Genomic DNA, 20,418 nt, shown 5'->3' with positions numbered 1-20,418 from the left:
GTTAAAAGCTTGCACTGACGCAGACCTTCCACGCGATGGCGCCTCGCTCTAATCCGCGAGACGCGCGCGGTCACGTGACTCAGTGAACATGGCGTCGGGGCAGCAGTGGGTGTTGGTAGAGATGGTGCAAGCTTTTTACGAGGTAACAACAACTTTCCTCTTTTGTTTTTGTAATTTTTCAGTCAGTAGAAATATCGACAGGCTCTGTCAAGTTTATTCGTTTAAACAGCACCGGGCAGTGTGAGTGTATTTGGCTCTGCTTCTCATATAATCTCCTGCTGTAGCTCCAGGAAGTGCACTGTGTTAAACACACAGGTGAGACTCACGCGCATCAGTTCACACTACTGATATTGTGAAGTCGTGATGATTATAAGAGTTCTGCTTTAAAAATCTTCGCTCTTCCCTTCTCTGGCTGATTCCAAGTCCTTGTAGTAACAGCTGTAACAGTATTGTGGTGTAAATGGGTGAGCTGTGTGCTGTTTATTCTTAATGTGTGTTAGGATGGTTGATTAAACTCTCAACAAACCTGTATGATGTATTTTTCCCTTTGAAATGCATATATTTAGAAATAAATCAATAAGCCACGACAAACTTTCCTTCACCATTATAAGACAAGACACTAATGTCAATTAATAGTCAACTTTACTAATTAAACAGAATAAACAATTGTCTCGCGGCAGATCCATGCACACTTTTTAAAGGTATTTAACCCTTTAACTGTCACCCCCCATTTTTTAAAATAGGCATTAAAGTGCACTATCCAAACTTAAATTGTTGTAATTTATGAACACTTTGGAATATAGAACTAAGGTTGGTCTCTTTTTAAAGAAGAAAATTAGCAGATTTTGGCAAAAGTGGAATTAAAAAATAAAAATTAAAGTATAAAAAAATTATAGAAGTTTAAATGTACTGTAAATAAAATGCGCTATATTAATTTTATTTTATTTTATTTATTATAAATATTTTACATAACAGGTTTTACTCTAAAATTGGTATAAAATTAAAGTCTTGTGTCTAAATAAGCTATGTTCCAAATTTGAAGTTGATATGAAAAAAATTGAGGTTCCTGTGAGATTGTATTTAGGGTGTCATACCACAAACAGCCACTGGGAGCATCAAAACTCCTTTGAATTTTGTTTAATGATTTTTTTCTCTAGATTTCTCTGTCAATTTTACTTCTATCTCAAAATAACCACCAAATATGGAATCCTGAGACTCAGACCTTTCCAATGATATGTTTGTTGCCAAGATTGTAAAAAGTTTGGATTCTAAAAGACCGTAATACATTGTGTAATATGACACCTGAATCCACCCACTAAGGGGGAGGAGACCGCCAAAAGATTGTGAAGTATAATTTCTATGTTAACGCAATGTCCGGTTTCAAAATGGTTTTCACAGGATGAATCTTGGGCTTCTAAGCTTTCAAATGATATATAATTCATGATAATTACTAAAAGATTTTATAGAGAAAAAGGACAACAAAAAAAGAGCGCCAAGCGTCCCACAGGTGAGACAGTGACAGTTAAGGGGTTAAATGGTACAGTTTGTCAGCGTTGTATCTACATCTCACGCAATACATCCTCCAGTTATGAACATTGACAGAGAATCAAGTGAATCAGAAGTGTTTATTGAACTGTTTCAGTTTGTGTTTTAATCGTCTTGTAGGCTCCAGCATATCATTTGATTTTAGAAGGGATCCTCATTTTGTGGATTATCAGACTGCTGTTTTCTAAAACATATAAACTTCAGGAGAGATCAGACCTCACAGAAAAGGTAAGAGGCCCATTATGCACATTGCATATCACTTATTAATAATCTAGTTAATTTTTTATAATGTGTGTGTGTTTGGTGATTCAAGCAAGCTTATCGTACAAGTTTGGGGGTCGGTATAATTGTGTAATGTTTTTGAAAGTCTCTTCTGCTCAGCAAGCCTCCTTTTATCTGTTAAGAAGTATAGCAAAACCGTAATATTGTGGAATATTATTACAATTCCCAATAACTGTTTTCCGTTGTTATATATACACTACTGGTCAAAAGTTTGGGATCAGTAAGACTTATAATGTCATTTAAAGAAGTCTCTTCTGCTCATCAAGGCTGCATTTATTTGATCAAAAATACAGGAAAAAAAACAGTAATCTTGTAAAATGTTATTAGAATATAAAAGATTGGCTTCTATTTTAATATCCTTTAAAATGTAATTTATTTCTGTGATGCAAAGCTGAATTTCCATCAGCCATTACTCCAGTATAAAGTGTCACATGATCCTTAAGAAATCATTCTAATATGATGATTTATTATTAGAATTATCAATGTTGACAACAGTTGTACTGCCAGATATTTTTTTGGAAACTGTGATACTTTTTTCAGGATTCTTTGATGAATAAAAAGTTAAAAAGAACAGCATTTATTCAAAATAGAAGTCTTTTCTAACAATATAAATATTTTCTATCACTTCTTAACAATTTAGCACATTGTTGCTGAATAAAAGAAAGAATAAAAATTTACTGACCCCCAAACTTTTGAACGGTAGTGTATATTGTTAGAAAAGATTTCTATTTTAAATAAATGCTCTTCTTTTATTTATCACTCAACTTTTAATTCATCAAAGAATCCTGTAAAAAAGGATCATAGGTTTAAAAAAAAAAAAAAAATATATATATATATATATCTGAAGGATCATGTGACACTGAAGTAATGATGCTGAAAATACAGCTTTGTGTCACAGAAATAAATTAGATTTTAGTGCATATTAAAATAGAAAAACGTTATTTTACGTCATAATAATATTTCACAATATAAATATTTTTCCTGTATTTCTGATCAAATAAATGTAGCACTGACAAGCATATGAAACTTTAAAAAAAACATTAAAAAATTGTTCTTATCTCAAACTTTTGACCAGTAATGTATATTGAAATGTAGATTATTCCTGTGATTTTTGCTGCTCAAGAAACATTTAATTATTATTATTATTATTATTATCAGTGCTCAAAGTGCTATTTTTGTGGAAACGAGGATGCATATTTTTAAGGATTCTTTTTTTAATTAATAAAAAGTTTCAAAGAACAGCGTTTATTTGAAATAGAAATCTTTTGTAGCAGTGCAAATATATCTACTCTCACTTTTAATCAATTCAATCCATCCTTTCTAAATAAACATATTAATTTCTTATTCTTACTGACCTCAGACACTTGAATGTTTAAATATTTGTGTCATATTCTGCACATTTTGTATCCAAGTAAAGCAATAAACGGTCAAGATCTACGCAGCTGTTTTCATTCTCATTAATAAAATGCTGCACATTTATCTTTAAATATGAATGTGCTGTTTGTTAGTTGTTTACCACAGAACTGTAATTGATAATTATTCAGTTAGTTACAATTAACCAAACTTAAATCTGCACAAGACCAATACAAAAAAATAAAAATAATGTATACCTAACAACAATTTAGAAATTTGTAAAAGTAAATCACAATATGATTCCAGAAATCATGGATTGATTGATAAACCCATCATAAATACTGTTTTCAGTGATGCTTCACAGCATAAGGTCCCATTAGTAAACGCCAGTTAATGCATTAACTAAAAGCAATACATTTGTTACAGTATTTATTATTTATTTAATTTTCATAAAGTAATAAAAAATACTGATTAAATAAAATCAACATTAGAAAACAACTATACAATAAAATAAACAATAATATACATCAAAAATAATGCATCAGTAGATGTTGAAATCCTCACTTAATAAGACTAATAAGTGCTTTACAGGTATTTTTCATTGCTCGTTCATGTTCAGCATCTAATCAAGTGTTCTTCGTGTCCTCTGTTGCTGTGTATCTCAGGAGAAAGAGGAGTTGATTGAGGAGTGGCAGCCCGAGCCGCTGGTGCCCCTCGTATCTAAAGACCATCCTTCCCTCAACTATGATGTGGTCACGGGGTACGTCTCTGCTGTTTCTGGACACATTTCTGAAGAAATGAATCTGCGTGTCTCCATCACGTATGGTATGATAATAATGATGATGCTGACTGAAGGCCGTGTTTTTCTTTTACAGGCCTCCAAGCCACAAAATCATTGTAAATGGGAAAGAGTGCGTTAACTTTGCCTCTTTTAACTTCCTGGGGCTGCTGGAGAGTGAGCGCGTAAAGGTTTGTAGCATTATGAGCGCTTTTCCATTCCTCACATTCACACACAGCTGCTGCTTTAACCCCTTAACTGTCACCGTCTCACCTGTGGGACGCTTGGCGCTCTTTTTTGTTGTTGTCCTTTTTCTCTATAAAATCTATTAGTAAACATCATAAATTATATATTATTTGAAAGCTTAGAAGCTTAGAAGCCCAAGATTCATCCTGTGAAAACCATTTTGAAATCGGACATTGCGTTACCAAGGAAATGGTACTTTAAAATATTTTGGCGGTCTCCTCCCCCTTAGTGGGCGGAGTCAAGTGTCATATTACAAAATGCATTACGGTCTTTTAGAATCAAAAACTTTTTATAATCTTGGCAACAAACATATCATTGGAAAGGTCTGAGTCTCAGGATTCCATATTTGGTGGTTATTTTAAGAGAGAAGTAAAATTGACAGAGAACAAAATCATTAAACAAAATTCGAAGTAGTTTTGATGGCTCCCAGTGGCTGTTTGTGGTATGACGCCCTAAATAAAATCTCACAGAAATCTTAATTTTTTTCATATCAACTTCAGATTTGGAACATAACTTATTTAGACATTTTATACCAATTTTAGAGTAAAACCTGTTATGTAAAATATTTATAAAAAATAAAATAAAATTAATATAGCGCATTTTATTTACAGTACATTTAAACTTCTATAACTTCTTGATACTTTAATAACTTTTGCCAAAATCTGCAAATTTTCTTCTTTAAAAAGAGACCAACCTTAGGTCTATATTCCAAAGTGTTCATAAAATACAACAATTTAAATTTGGATAGTGCACTTTAATGCCTATTTTAAAAAATGGGGGGGTGACAGTTAAGGGGTTAAAGCTAAATACAGCTTGATGAATACAAATATCAGTGGTGGATTTGATTTGGAGTTTAAATGGCACTTACACTTACCAGCTGTAAGAGTTTTTATTGTTTTTAAATATTTGCCAGGGCTGCATTAATGTGATTAAAAACAGTAGTATTGTGAAATATTGTTACAATTAAAAAATAACTTTTTTTATTTAAATCTTTGTTATAGTGTAATTTATTCCTGTGATGCAGTGCTGTATTTTCAGCATCATTACTCCAGTCTTCAGTGTCACATGATCTTCAGAAATCACTCTTATATGATGAATTGCTGCTCAAGAAATTTCTAATTATTATAATTGTCTGAATTTACAGTCTTTAGTTACAGTTCAAATGCTTGTACTGTCACTTTTGATCAGTTGAATGCATCTTTGCTTAAAGTAAAATCTTTTTAACTATGAATGGCAGATAAATAAATAAATGTTTTATTTTAAAGCTTTCATCTAATATAACGCAGAAACAAATGAATTATTTCTTCTGTTGAATTAAAAAACAATAACGAAAGGTACAAATGATTGACATCAACTCAGACTTCTCAAGTTAACATTAACTCTAATTTGTCTTTATTTTTTAAAATATAATTCTGACATAGGGATGTAACGATAAACTATGAGCCGGTTGAAAATCAATTAAAATATATGACGATTCAAATTGGTTAGGATGCTAAACAAATCATGATTCATTTAGGGGCAGGAGTTTATATGAATGCATGTCCGAGAGGAACTTACTGTCTTCAGAAAAGTTTAGATGGTATTTTTTCTTTTCATCTTGCCTCTATATAAAGCATATTAAAGTTCATAAGTGCAGCGCTGCTTCGTTTACAGCAGAAACCAAGGAAAAGCTTTAAGCTCCACCTGCTGGCAGAGAGTGAATCTGCGTCTCGTTCAGCTCGTCTGCTGTTTCGGTTTCATGCAGATATTTTTATGTGTAGTTTCACAAAACTGAAGTCAAAACATTCTGTTTTTGCTTCAAAATTTAAAAGTTATACAATCTAATTTAGATTAAAAAAAACTGCTCATGTTGCATGTATTCAACATCTTTGTTTGGATCATGATTAAAATGCAGTGGCTGCCTCTAATTTAAATGGAAAGATGACAGACAAAGCCTTATTTTGTTTATATGAAGAGATTTATTTTATTTGTGTTACTTATTTATTTGATGTGGGGCTTGTTTTAAAATTTCAAAATGTAAAATTTTTAGTTTTGTTATTTGTATTTACATGATATTTGAATTTTATTTACCAGACGCTTTTATCCAAAGCGACTTACAAATGATGACAATAGACGCAATCAAAACCAATAAAAGAATAATAATATGCAAGTGCTACATTATTATATTATTATAGTGTTATATTTCAATTTCACAAAGTAACATGCAGCATTTGTCCCAGCAATAATAAAAGGACACATTTAATTCATAATTTGTCTTAAATCTCATTTTCCAAATCAGCTTAATGTTTTAGTTAGTGCTACTAAACATGGCTCAAGCAATGCCAAGGTTGTGGGTTCAGTTCACAGAGAGTGTATCAACTGTATGCCTTTCGATAAAAGCCTTTGCCAGACAAATGCATAAATATAAATATATAAACTCAGCTCTGCTGTAGAGCACATATACCAGATTCCTTTAAAACAACATCAAAGGCCGTTCACAGTAGTTTTCCCTATTTTACTGCTGTGTTGTGACGTTATTAACATTAAAAACACACGTTTTTATTGGAAGAGTCATGAACATTGTGGTGTGGAACATGTATTAAACAAAGTAAATGATGACAATTGTGATTAACTCGAGGCATGTCAAAGGTGATTAAAGTTCATTATGAAATTCTCTTCCGTATGTTAACAGAAGCATTAATCCACAGAGCCTTACAGTGTTATTCATTTGTTTTCAGCTGAAGGCGTTGTCGTCGCTAAAGAAATACGGCGTGGGAACGTGTGGACCGAGAGGCTTCTATGGGACCTTCGGTCGGTAGATTCATCATCTCAGGTATTTGTCTGCCTCGTGTTGCTCGTCAGTTCACAGCATTGAAATGTTTCACAGATGTTCATCTGGAGTTAGAGGAGCGATTGGCCAAGTTCATGAGAACAGAGGAGGCCATTATCTACTCGTATGGCTTCGCCACCATCGCCAGTGCTATCCCAGCGTACTCCAAGAGAGGAGACATCATCTTTGTGTAAGATCCTGCTGCACCCCGCAGCCTCTCCACAGAGGACGGCCTCCTTTACCCGGGACGTCCTGAGATGAGAATATCATGAGAATGTCTCTGTTGTTTTCTCAGCGACGAGGCGGCGTGTTTCTCCATTCAGAAAGGCCTGCAGGCTTCACGCAGCTTCATCAAATACTTCAAACACAACGATATGGAGGACCTGGAGCGCCTTCTGAAGGAGCAGGAGATCGAAGATCAGAAGGTGAGGACGGAGATGATCAGCTGACACTGAAGAGAAAACAAAACACAAAATTAACCCATACCACATTACCAAACAAAAGCAAGTGGAAGGCCAAATTAGTCAAAATTAAATAAATGTTGAAAAATATAAATTAATCTTTAAACACATAATTAAATAAAAACATAAAGAAATGAATAAATACATATTCATTCATTAATTTATATATTGATTTATTGAATTATTCATTTTTATTTATTTATTTATACATTTATTTATTTCCTCCACATTGCATTTTTTTTTAATGTCGGCATGTCATGAATGAATGTGGAGTGAAATAAATAAATATTTATTTATTTATTCATTTGATTAGCGATTGATATATTTCAACATTTTTTTAATGATTTAATTTTGAGTAATTTGGTCTTCCATAGAAACATAGTGTGCAGTATATAAATATTAAAGTTAATGATACCGAATTAATTTTAAGGTAGCACTTAATTTTACAGTGTCCTTCTTAAATGTTAAATTTACTTACTTTAGTAAATTAAATTATGCATAATTGCAAACAACAAACACTGATCCTAACCCTGTATTTAGTATATTGTGTTAATTAGTATTACTCAGTACTTATTTGTGTACACTGCAACAACAGCACATTATAATAAAGCGTCACCAATGTTAACAATTGGGATTTGACTACAGTGAAAAGTGACTATATCGGGAATGTTTTTATAAGTAGAGAAAATTGTTTATTTTTGATGCAAGATTACAAAAACAGACTTTACTTCTTTAGTAAAGCATGCTGAATAAAGTGCAGTAAGATTTACATTTACATGATCTATCCACACTAACATCCACTCAAATGACTTTAGCAACGTCTAGCATTTGATGTTTGATGTTTCACTATACACTTATACACGCTTGTTCATTCATTCTTATTATTTCTGTGTTTTTCTTTAGAATCCACGCAAGGCCAAAGTAATCCGGCGGTTCATTGTCATTGAGGGACTCTATATCAACACTGCAGATCTCTGTCCACTACCTGAACTGGTAAGACAGCTCTTTAAAAAATGTTTCCTTTTTAATAAATTTAATAAGTTATAATGTGTAAAATAGCTATTTAGGAGTCTTAGATCTTTCCAGTGATATATAGTGTGTCATGATTAGATTAGGATTTATTTGCATAATAGTGAAGTAAACTTAGGCGTCCCACTTTGTGGGTGACAGTTCATAAAGATCATGTTCCATGAAGACATTTTGTAAATTTCCTACCGTAAATATATCAACACTTCATTTCTGATTAGTAATATGCATTGGTAAGAACTTCATTTGGACAACTTTAAAGGTGATTTTCTCAATATTTAGATTCCATATTTTCAAATATTGTCCTATCCTAAAAAACCATGGAATGCAAAACAATGGAAAGCGTATTTATTCCGTTTCATCTAAATTACAAAAATTGGCCCTTATGACTGGTTTTGTGGTCCAGGGTCACATGTGATATGGTGTATAAGCTAAAACAACAAAATGTAAAAAAAAATAAAAAATAAAATCAACTTTCTGAAAGCACTGCTTGTGTCATCTGACTCTGTGGTGTTTGCTAAGGAAAGCATCACTAATACTATACAAAAAAAGAAAATGGTGTTGGATTTACTTTGAAACAAGATTCACTCACAAATTGTGAGTACATTTAAAAAAAAACATCAAAAAAAAACATATAGTTCACCCGAAAAATCAAAAAAAAATGTCGTTCCAAACCCGTTATACTTTTGTTCATCTTTGAAACACAAATGAAGATTTTTTTTTTTCATGAAATCCGAGAGATTTCGGTTCCTCCGTTAGAAATCTATTCACCCAAAACTCTGACGCTTCAGAACATTTGTTAAGAGATTTAAATAAATCCATGTGAATTGAGCTGTTGTCCATGTCCTCTGAGGAGACACATTCACTTTGAATGATGAACAGATTTAATATATGCTTTTATTCACATGTAAATGAGAGTCAAAAGATGAACGAAAGTTGGAATGACATAAGGATGAGTAAACAGTAACAGAATTTTCATTTTTGGGTGAATTGTTCCTTTAAAAGTAAAAAGAGAAAGTAGAAAGTAGATGGTAGAATGGTATTTTCTTGTAAAACAAGAAAAGCTCCAATTATAATTTTTTTTTTTCAATACTGACTTTGAAAAAAAATCTTTTTACAGAGTATTGTTTGTAAGTTTTATGGGATTTGAACAAACGACTAACCCTAAATATAACATCTCATCACAATACTACTACATAATACTTTTCTAAAGGATATAATTTACATCTTTTTGAGAATTGAAACTCAGGCCTCCATTACACTTCATTTCTTTATAACCATCCATTTGCACTTACCTACAATTATAAACAATACCCAAAGTCCATTTGCACGTTCCTTCAATTGTGACCAATATCTGATTCATGTGTTTACACTTGCCATACCTCCTCCGTGTTTCCTGCGTTGTTGTTAGGGATTCTGAGAAAGAGGACTCAAATGCAGAAATTTTGGCAATTTTAATGACGTACAGAATGCAGTGCCTCAGAAAATCTGATCTGCCTGTTTACATGACAGTTGCATCATATCAAATTTATATCTGATTTATTTCCACACATGAATGAGGCATGAAACCGATCTCGAATATCCAAATGCAACAGTTTTTTCCTGTTTACACATCTGATCTGTGTCACATATGAGCAAAAAAAAATCACATTTAACTGACAGTGTAAATGAGGCCTTACATAAGCTATGTTTCCATCCAAAGATTAGAATTAAAGTTATGCGCAAAACTGAAATATCGCATAAACTTTTGCAAATAAAGCACCGTTTCCATCCAACAAGTCAAAGAAAACAAAATCGTCACTTTGTGGTAAACTGGCAATAAATATCACTAAGAAAACTAGAAGAAGCCACTGAATATAATAATTTTCATATATGATAAAAAATGTTGCGCCTCAGAGCGAGCAGACGAAACACAATAAATGCTGTCATTGTTTTCGGAGGTGGATGCTGCTGTTTGTGAGCGCAGTTAAGTAAGACAATTATACAGAAATAATTTAATGACAGACTTTGCTCAGGCTTTCCAGAATGACCAAAACAACATATAGATGCTGTGAACGAGATCGGTCCGCTGCTAGTCAAGTTATCCCGTCTCATAGCGCAGTCACATGACTTTTTCGATGCGCATGGAGGAATTTATTCGGTACATGTGTTTCCATCATAGTTTATGCACATTTTTTCTTATCTGATAAAAAGTTTATCCTACTCATATGTGTGCATACGTTTTTTATGTGCGTTTTTAGAATTTATGCACATCTTGGCATTTCAATCCAGCAATTTTTTTATGCAATATTCCAAAATGCGCATAAAAACAGGTGGATGGAAACTAGAGCCTGACCGATATATCGTTTTGCCGATATGTCGCAGATATATCATATCGGTGAATATGCCACCAATATGAATTATATTTTTTTTTTACACAACATAAAACGCAGATAAAGAGCCCTTCAGCTCGAGGAACCCTCTCGAACACTGAATCGACAATACATCCCTGGGGTTCAGGAGTTACGGGCGGTTAAATTGCGGTCAGGCGCCGACCAATCTGGTGATCCAGGCGCATTCGCGAGTGACACCAGCCAGTACTTTCACTTTAGTAAGGAGGGCTCTTGTTCAGGCAGCAGCATTCAAGCACTGTAAGTGTTCTGCGAAGTGGACTTCACGTGATATTCCACCATGATGCCAAGGGAACGTACACGTTACATTCAAAGGCATTAAAGTGTGCGAGGTGTGAATTTTAAATTTTATTTATTTACAGAGGTATATTATGTCACACGTTCTCTAGTAATTTTTTCGTCTGTGGTGAAGACAGTAGCGCAAATCCGTGAATGGCATGTCCCAAGAAAATAAACTTCAAGCAATTGAATGGAATTTTATTGAATTAAACTGTCAACTTCCTATTCAATTACACTGATGTCATTTTTGCCTTTGTTAAATTCCCTGCCTTCCATTAAAGTATCTCTGTCACGTCATGAAAAGTGTTCGATCACGTCATTTGAGTGATCATTGCACTGTTGATGTATATATAATCGTTTATGTGCCGATATTCTATATACAGTACTAGTCCTAAAGTTTTGCTCACACGAATGTAAAGTGTCCTAACTTTTCCCTGGTGCTGCTAACAAGTTCCTTCTCAAAACCAATTAGCATATTTGAAAAAGTTCATTATTTTTTTGTATGATTTGTTAACTTTCATAAACCTTTTGATATCATTGCACACCAACTGGAAATATTTCAGGTCTTTTATTGTTTTAAATACAGATGATTTTGGCATACAGCTCATGAAACCCCAAAATCCTATCTCAAAAATTAGCATTCATGAACAGGAACCCAATCATCTGAATCAACTAATTAACTCTTAACACCTGCAAAAGATTCCTGGGCTACGAAAACAATTCCCAGCCTGGTTCGAACCGCAATCATCAGGTAAGACTGCCGCTCTCACGTTGACGCGACGAGGGTAAGACACAGAAAGACATTTCTGAACGAATAGGCTGTTCCCCAGAGTGCGTTCAAGGAGCACCTCAGTGGGAAGTCAGTGGGAAGGAAAAAACCGTGGCAAAAAACGCTGCACAACGAGAAGAGGTGACCGGAACCCTGAGGAAGATTGTGGAGAAGGGGACCGATTCCAGACCTTGGGGGACCTGCGGAAGCAGTGGACTGAGTCTGGAGTAGAAACATCCAGACCCACCGGTGCACAGGCGTGTGCTTTTGAACCAGAAACAGCGGCAGAAGCGCCTGACCTGGGCTACCATGGACTGTTGCTCAGTTTCCAAAGTAACTTTTTTTTCGTATAAAGCAATTTTGCATGTCATTCGGAAATCAAAGGTGCCAGAGTTGGAGGAAGACTGAGAGAGAAGGAAATGCCAAAATGCCTGAAGTCCAGTGTCAAGTACCCACAGTCAGTGATGGTCTGGGGTGCCATGTCAAGGGTGGTGTTGGTCCACTGTTTTTATCAAGGGCAGGGTAATGGCAGCTTATCAGGAGATTTTGGAGCACTTCAATCTGATCCAGCCTGAAAAGTTTTGCATGAGGATGAAGATTTCGTTTTTCAGCACGACCTGGCACCTGCTCACAGTGCCAAATCCACTGATATAACATGGTTTTACTGACCATGGTGTACTGTGCTCTCAATTGGCCTGCCAACTCTCCTGACCTGTAACCCCATTTGAGAATCTGTGGGGATATTTGTGAAGCTTCAATAATCTGGAGAAAGTTGAGAGACACAAGACCCAACACTCTGGATGAGCTTAAGGCTGCTATCGAAGCATCCTGGGCCTCCATAACACCTCAGCAGTGCCACAGGCTGATTGCCTCCATGCCACGCCGCATTGAAGCAGGTCATTCTGCAAAAGGATTCCAGACCAAGTATTGAGTGCATAACTGAACATAATTATTTGAAGGTTGACTTTTTTTGCATTAAAAACACTTTTCTTTTATTGGTCGGATAAAATTGTAATTTTTTTGAGATAGGAATTTTGGGTTTTCATGAGCTGTATGCCAAAATCAATCAGTATTAAAACAATAAAAGACCTGAAATATTTCAGTTGGTGTGCAATGAATCTAAAATATATGAAAAGTTTAATTTTTATCATTACATTAATGGGAAAATAATGAACTTTTTCACAATATCGCTATATTTTTGAGAAGGACCTGTATGCTATAATATACACAAAGAATATCGGCCGATATATTGAGATCAGCCTTATTTTACTCCCTAATATCGGTATCGGCCCTTAAAAAACCCATATCGGTCGGGCTGTAATGTAAACAAAGCTCAAGACCTACATCACAACCACCAAGAACACATTTAAAAACAGTCAGAGCACTGTATAATTTATATTTACATTTGAAGTACTGCTATTGCTATATTTCACTGGTTACATTTTCCACATGGACTGATGTTTTTGCTCATGCATCTTCTTTTCCAGGTGAAACTGAAGTACAAATATAAAGTGCGAATCTTCCTGGAGGAGAGCATGTCTTTCGGAGTGCTTGGAGAACACGGAAGAGGAGTCACAGAGCATTTTGGGGTCAACGTACGTAACATAAACTTCTCTACTGTTTCAGGAACTCGGGTGTAAGATAACGATTCAGATTCAACGATTTTAATTTCAGATTGATGATATTGACCTCATCAGTGCCAACATGGAGAATGCGCTGGCGTCCATCGGAGGGTTCTGCTGTGGACGATCCTTCGTTATTGATCATCAGGTATGACTACAAAACAGCAATAACTGATCTGCACCATACTTTCTAAAATGACAATCCATTAAAGGTATATTCAGCAAAATATCTACTATAACGTTGCATTAGAAAGACTGCGAAGCTAAAGTCAGTGTTCTGTCTTTATACGTTATCTTCAACTTTATGGTCTAAAGTCAGAGATATTGCATAGGAATATCCTACATCTGACGTTGAATGGAAGCCAGAAAGCAGAAATCCTAGCTTTAGCATAATTTTTATTTACATCATCTGTGGCTCTCTGTGTTCATTTTTCCACAGACAATCATTTTGACTGATTTTGAATAGGGGATGTGTTTACAGCAAATACTGGCAGCCGAAAATAACCTGAAACATTCTTTTATCGTAATAATGTGATGTTGGGTCTATCTTTGTATTCAGTAAGCGAAGGATTTTATTAGTCAGGGTGTATTTTAAGGTATGGCTTTCTGGTTATTGTTTAAATGTTCAAAAGAAGTTTCCTTTGATGTATATCCTTTGATGGTTTCTATATTCTGAAGATAAAACTGTAATTATATACGTATGTGTTTTTAAATCTGGACATAAGAGCTTAATTATCCTCATGCAGTCACTGAAATGTGATCCAGATCCCTAGAAAAGCAGAAGCTCTTGCATCAGTAATCCTGTCTGTTAAATAACACAGACTATCTAGGGGTTTGTAATCGACAGGAATCCTCTGATATGACACATTATGCATTATGCAATCCTCTTTACATATGAATTTTGATACACCAAGTACTGTCATAAGTGATTTATTCTTTTCCTTGCCTATTTGACTTTCATATAACTTCACTTGCGAACCGCACGGATCATATCAGATCCATTCTTCCCTTCCACACGCTCTATTTAAATGTATATGGAGCGTCAATAATCTGAGCAGCTTGTGCAGCGTTTGCAGATTTTCATACAGTCGCTTTTCACTGATGAGAAAACGGTTGCTCTAGAAAACTTACGAATATCAAGTCTTGAAATACATTATAATGATTAGCATAGCAGCAGGCTACAGCAATAACAAGTCCAACTTCAGTTGAATATCAAAGACTTCATATAAATATAACATTAAAATAAAAACTTTTAAATTCCTTATAACATTGTGAAGAAATATTTTTAATATGCCAGTGGATTAATGGCCTTGTTTCTTGTTTGGCATTGACACATAGTCAATTTTACAATAACTTACTGTGATAACTTGTGAGAAGATTTGTACTAAATTGTTTCCCCCCAAAGACGCTTAAATAAGTTTCAAAGTGTTACAAAGATCCAGTAGTTTATGATCTTATTCAGATGGATATTGATGATATTGCTGACCTTAATAAATGTGGTATTGTTGCACTCTGCATGGAAAGTTATAAGCATATTTATAATTTATCACTTTATATCACTTTATATATATATATTTTTTTTTATGGAAGCCTGTCTCCACCACTGAATAAATGTTTTTATTAAAAAGGTAATTGCGACTTTTTATCTAAAAATATAAAAATTCAGATTTTTTTTCTCACAATAGCAAGTTTATATCTTGCAATTCCAAAAAAAGTCAGAGTTGTGAGATTAAAAGTCGCGGCTACCTTGTTGATTTTTTTTATTCAGTGGCTTGCATGGTTTTTCCACCAGCTACCACTGTCTCTAAACTTCTCATGTCTGAATCATTGTGGCTCACCAAGCTTTGGTTAAAAACGTTTTGTATAGCTTTTGTGAGAATCACAAATCCAGAAGGATCCTTCACTTGCTTGCCTTCTGAAGAAGATTTTCTGCTTCCCATCATTATTATACTCAGAAATGAACATGAATATCTTACGTTGTGAGTTGGTGATTGAGTATGAATGTGTTTTCTGGTGTTGTCAGCGTCTGTCGGGTCAGGGTTACTGTTTCTCAGCGTCTCTTCCACCCATGCTGGCTGCTGCTGCTATTGAAGCCCTCAACATCATGGAGCAAGATCCAGGTAACAACACTGACAGTAACAAAACAAATGCATTTCATTTTCTCTAGGTATTTAGTATAGTACAGGTCAAAAGTTTGGAAACATTACTATTTTTAATGTTTTTGAAAGAAGTTTCTTCTGCTCATCAAGCCTGCATTTATTTGATCAAAAATACAGAAAAAACAGTAATATTGTGAAATATTATTACAACTTAAAATAATAGTTTTCTATTTGAATATACTTTAAAAAAAATAATTTATTCCTGTGATGGAAAAGCTGAATTTTCAGCATCATATTTCCAGCCTTCAGTGTCACATGTAACATCCAGTCTATCACATGATCCTTTAGAAATCATTCTAATATTCTGATTTATTATGAGTGTTGGAAACAGTTCTGCTGTCTAATATATTTGATGAATAAAAGGTTAAAAAGAACTGCATTTATTCCATCAAAAATAAAAAAAATTCTAATAATATATATTCTAATAATATATTTTCTTTACTATCACTTTTTATCAATTTTAAAGCACATCCTTGCTGAATAAAAGTATTGATTTATTTAAGAAAATAAAGAAAAAAAATTACCTTGAAACCCAAATTACTGACCAGTAGTGTATATTGTTATTACAAAATATTTATTTTTTCATAAAACATAGCTTCTTTTTTTTTTTTTTGGTTTTTTTTATTCATCAAAGTATCCTAAAAAAGTATCACATGTCTGAAAAAATATTAAGCACAGAACTGTTTCAACTTTGATAATGAATCATCATATTAGAATGATTTCTAAGAGGATCATGTGATAATGATCCTAAAAATTCAGCTTTGCATCACAGAAATAAATGATCATTTAAAGTATAAGACATTTAAAAAAAATTATTTTAAAGTTGTAATAATATATCACAATATTACATTTTTTTCTGTATTTTTTGTTGTTTTCTTTGCAGAATGAACATTTAATTTATATGGAAGTCTGTTCCTGCCACAAAAAAAGTGATTTTACCAAACAATTCACCCTTACTAAACATTGTTAAGTTTTTCATTTGCTAAATCTGCCTCCTCATATATACACGTGGAATATGAGTATTTTTCCTCCTGACCGAGCGTTTCTTTTCTTCTTTTTAACTGTATTGGCTGGACTTTAAAGAGACGCTCAAACATACTTTCATATAGAACTCATTTTTAACTGTGTTTGCTAGGCCAGCATAACTATTATTATTAGTCACATTTAGTTAAGACATTTGAATAAAACCTATTAGTCCACCATTTAGTTAAGGTCAAGGTCGAATAAAACCCGAAGTAAAAAAATACCTTTTGCTGCTGGCTAACCAACGTTAAAGGAGGAACAAAAATCAGCACCATTTAGGCATAGACACACGCAAACTACCTATTTCTGAATCGAACAATGGGACACAATATCCTTCACTATTTTTGACTTGGGTCAAAAGAAACCATATAGAAACAACTCAGTGCACTTTGGCGACTAGGGACAGAAATTTAATGAGTCTTAAAGGATGGATATTTCTGTAGCGAATATACATGTTTCTAGTTGTGCTCAGCTCAAAAAAACCACAAAAAACTTTGTTTATTACTAATAACAAGCAATGATAATACTAGTAGAATACCCCTTGTTCATCACCAAAAAAATTGTTCACAATAATAAACTAAATGTCATTAAATTTCCTCCTCGCAGGCCTTTTCAGGGTGTTAAGGGATAAGTGCAAACACGTCCACAAAGCACTCTCGGCCTTTGGGCCTTTTCAGGGTGTTGTCAGTTATAAGTGCAAACACGTCCACAAAGGCACTACAAGGGCAAGTCCCATAATACCTCCTGTGTGTAATGAAATGAAATTTAATATACAAAATTCACTGTTTATAAAAGTTATTAGTGAAATAAATCAATCTACAATGCCGATATATCTTATTAGTAGACCGCACCTGACCTCAGATGTTTTCTTGTTGGCAATTAGCATCAGAAAGCTCCACAGATGCTTGGTGTGTTTTCTGCAGAAATCCGGGGCTAAAGGGAGAAAAAGAACAGCCAGCTATCTCCTGCTCTAAAAAGAAGAAAGCGAATGAATTAAACTCCGATCGAACCTAAAGTACAATAACACATATTAATAATGCAATGCTAATTGATATAATCGACATTATTTCAAAAACCCGACTGATGTTATAAAGTGAAAATAATGCAATGCTAATTGATATAATCGACATTATTTCAAACACCCGACTGATGTTATAAAGTGAATCTGGAGTAGAAGTATGTCAGTAAATCTCTTTGTTGGACAACAGGTTTGTAAACAGGCTCATACACATGCCAAACGTGCTTCTGTAGTAACAGTGCATTTATTCATTGCACTGTACAGCCCTGACCAGACCAGTTCCAGACTGTAGAAGAAGCTCCTCGTTTAGCAATATATTCCTCATCAGTTTCACCTCCGCCTTCCACGATGTCGCTCTGCACTGTTGCACACAGAAATAGGTCAACAACTAGGTTTTATTGTTATCATCGTGGGGAGAATTTTTATCGCAAACAATAAGATATCGCCCATCCCTGACCTGGATCATGAAAAGTGAACATTAGAGACCAAAATAAAGCTACACTACCATACAAAAGTTTGGGTTCAGTAAGATTTTAATTTTATTTAAAAAAAAAAAAAATTCAAGAAAGTAATACTTTTATTCAACAAGGATGCATCACATGAAATGATATTTCACAATATTGCTGTTTTTACAGTATTTATGTGTTTCTGTCTACAGAGCGTTGTCGCCACTATGCATCAAACGAAATGCACACAATATTTAAATTCTAGAAAGCATTGCTACACAAAAGTTACTCCAAATTAATTTTTTAAAAATCTGGCGATGTGATTTTCTCAACATATCAGTCAGTTAATCAGTCTGCTCAGTATAGTTGAGAAGCACAGTGCAGTGTTGAATTTAATAAAACAGCAATGACTTCAATAAATAATTAAAATAAATAATAAAAATAACTATAATAAAAATATATAGAACAAAAAGTTATATCATCAAGCTTCATATGTATGCAACTTAACTATTCACAAAATAAAAATTCAGTAAATAATGTGCTATCAGCAAACATGGCTCATCCAATCACAGTTTAGAGTTGGAATTGGCAGTTTTATAACATTAATTAACCCTTGGCTATATAACCAGAAAAAGAAAGTCATTTCAGAGGCAGAGAAAGTTTGAAGAGAAAACATTTTAATTGCTTTAAAAGTTATGAAAACAGATTTTTTTTCGGTAGAGAAATGTATCACAGAAATGTTTTAAAGGAAATAAAAGGTACATTGTGAATTCCTGTATAGTATAGTAAATGTGGTGTAAATAATCTCTTGTTTGTGGTCATTTCTGTAGAGTTTGGACAGACAGATCGCACTCACTTTGGCTCGATACCTGGACAAAGAAGAGCGTTTTCTTCCACCGCCGAGGTGATTAGCTGTGAGCTACGAGTGAAACCTCTCTGAACTCATGTTTTGCTGTGAAACTGATGTGTGTGAGCATGTGTGTCCTCAGCATCAGAGTCGTGGTGACTGTTGAGCAGACGCAGGAGGAGATCGAGAGAGCAGCGCAGTGCATTCAGGAAGCAGCCGAGAAGATCCTGAAATGACGAGAGTTCAGTGAGAGCCATGATGGTTCGGTGACCTTTGACCCTGGAGACCTCGAATGGATGAATACACTGATTGTATTATATAAATCTTCTCCAAAGATAATGTAGAATATAATATTGATCATTTCACACTTAAATAAAAATTGAAATAAATTCACCGCTGGTTTGCACCATCAAACCCACCATCAAACCTATTTATCTCTTGAAAAATGATGGGAGGTTTTGATTAATCAACAATACATATGCCATAAAGAATAATTGTTTTATATATATAAAGTAATTTTTTATATACACTAATATATACATTGCTTTGTTACCTTTGACTAAAGAGTTGCTTCTTTACACATGAAAATCATTTCAGTGTTTATGCACTGCGTGCGAGTTGTTTCTGAATAACGTGGTTATTCTTCTTTAGACTCTTGGTAATGAATGCATTGAGTGCACTCATACGAGAGCGTACGTTTGCTCACACTAGTAGAGATACCACATCTGATCTGGGTTTGAATCTGTCATTTTGTCAAAATGCAACGTTGTTTTCAAATACATTTCAAGAGTAAAACAGATTTCAGCCTTTAAATAGTATTGTTGCATTAGTTTTTATAATCTTTTTCCATCTCCTGTAATAAATTGCCTGCTGAATCATCTTTGAAACCTGCCATGCCGTCAGTCCTCACTGGACTTTTAGTGTAACTGTACAAAGCTCCACCTTCAGCTTAAGCTTCATGTGTGTTTTTGCAGTAAAATCTGATTTTTCTAAAGTAATTATGTGAATATCTTTTATATCGTTGGTAATATTTTAAGATGAACACGTACTGGAATGAAACAGCTTAGCTTTACTTGATTATCCAGACATTATTATTATAAAAAAAGAAAATCATGTTAAACTATCAAATATCAAGCTTTATGTTTTAAGTATTTCAATCAATCAGTCCATTTCATCAGTCAGTCATCCCTGTGACAAATTGTTTATATGCATCTTATGTAAGTATCCACTATATTATTTTAGTTGTGTCAATGGCTATTTTTGATAATTTTAGGCCTCTGAATATCCTCCATAAAATCCTGATATGAAATATGATATTCATCAAAACACTTATTTATTTTAGTTTCAGTGTCAAAATAATGTGTA

General features: G+C 33.9%; 1 protein-coding gene across 1 annotated transcript; it reads left to right on the top strand.

The window, feature by feature from the left end:
• sptlc1 (serine palmitoyltransferase, long chain base subunit 1) lies at positions 1-19,382 on the top strand. Its single transcript, XM_042731973.1, has 14 exons — positions 1-142; positions 1,666-1,773; positions 3,846-3,940; positions 4,056-4,149; positions 6,922-6,994; positions 7,071-7,203; positions 7,309-7,438; positions 8,378-8,467; positions 13,426-13,533; positions 13,613-13,708; positions 15,584-15,680; positions 17,349-17,467; positions 19,037-19,110; positions 19,196-19,382. The coding sequence occupies exons 1-14, from the start codon at positions 89-91 to the stop codon at positions 19,287-19,289; spliced, it is 1,365 nt and encodes a 454-aa protein (XP_042587907.1). The 5' UTR covers positions 1-88; the 3' UTR covers positions 19,290-19,382.
• The last annotated feature ends 1,036 nt before the right edge of the window (positions 19,383-20,418 follow it).

Source organism: Cyprinus carpio, chromosome B10 (assembly GCF_018340385.1).
Source record: "Cyprinus carpio isolate SPL01 chromosome B10, ASM1834038v1, whole genome shotgun sequence".
Lineage (NCBI taxonomy): Eukaryota > Metazoa > Chordata > Actinopteri > Cypriniformes > Cyprinidae > Cyprinus > Cyprinus carpio.
The sequence above is the reverse complement of the archived record's forward strand: the minus strand, read 5'-3'. Positions and strand labels throughout refer to the sequence as shown.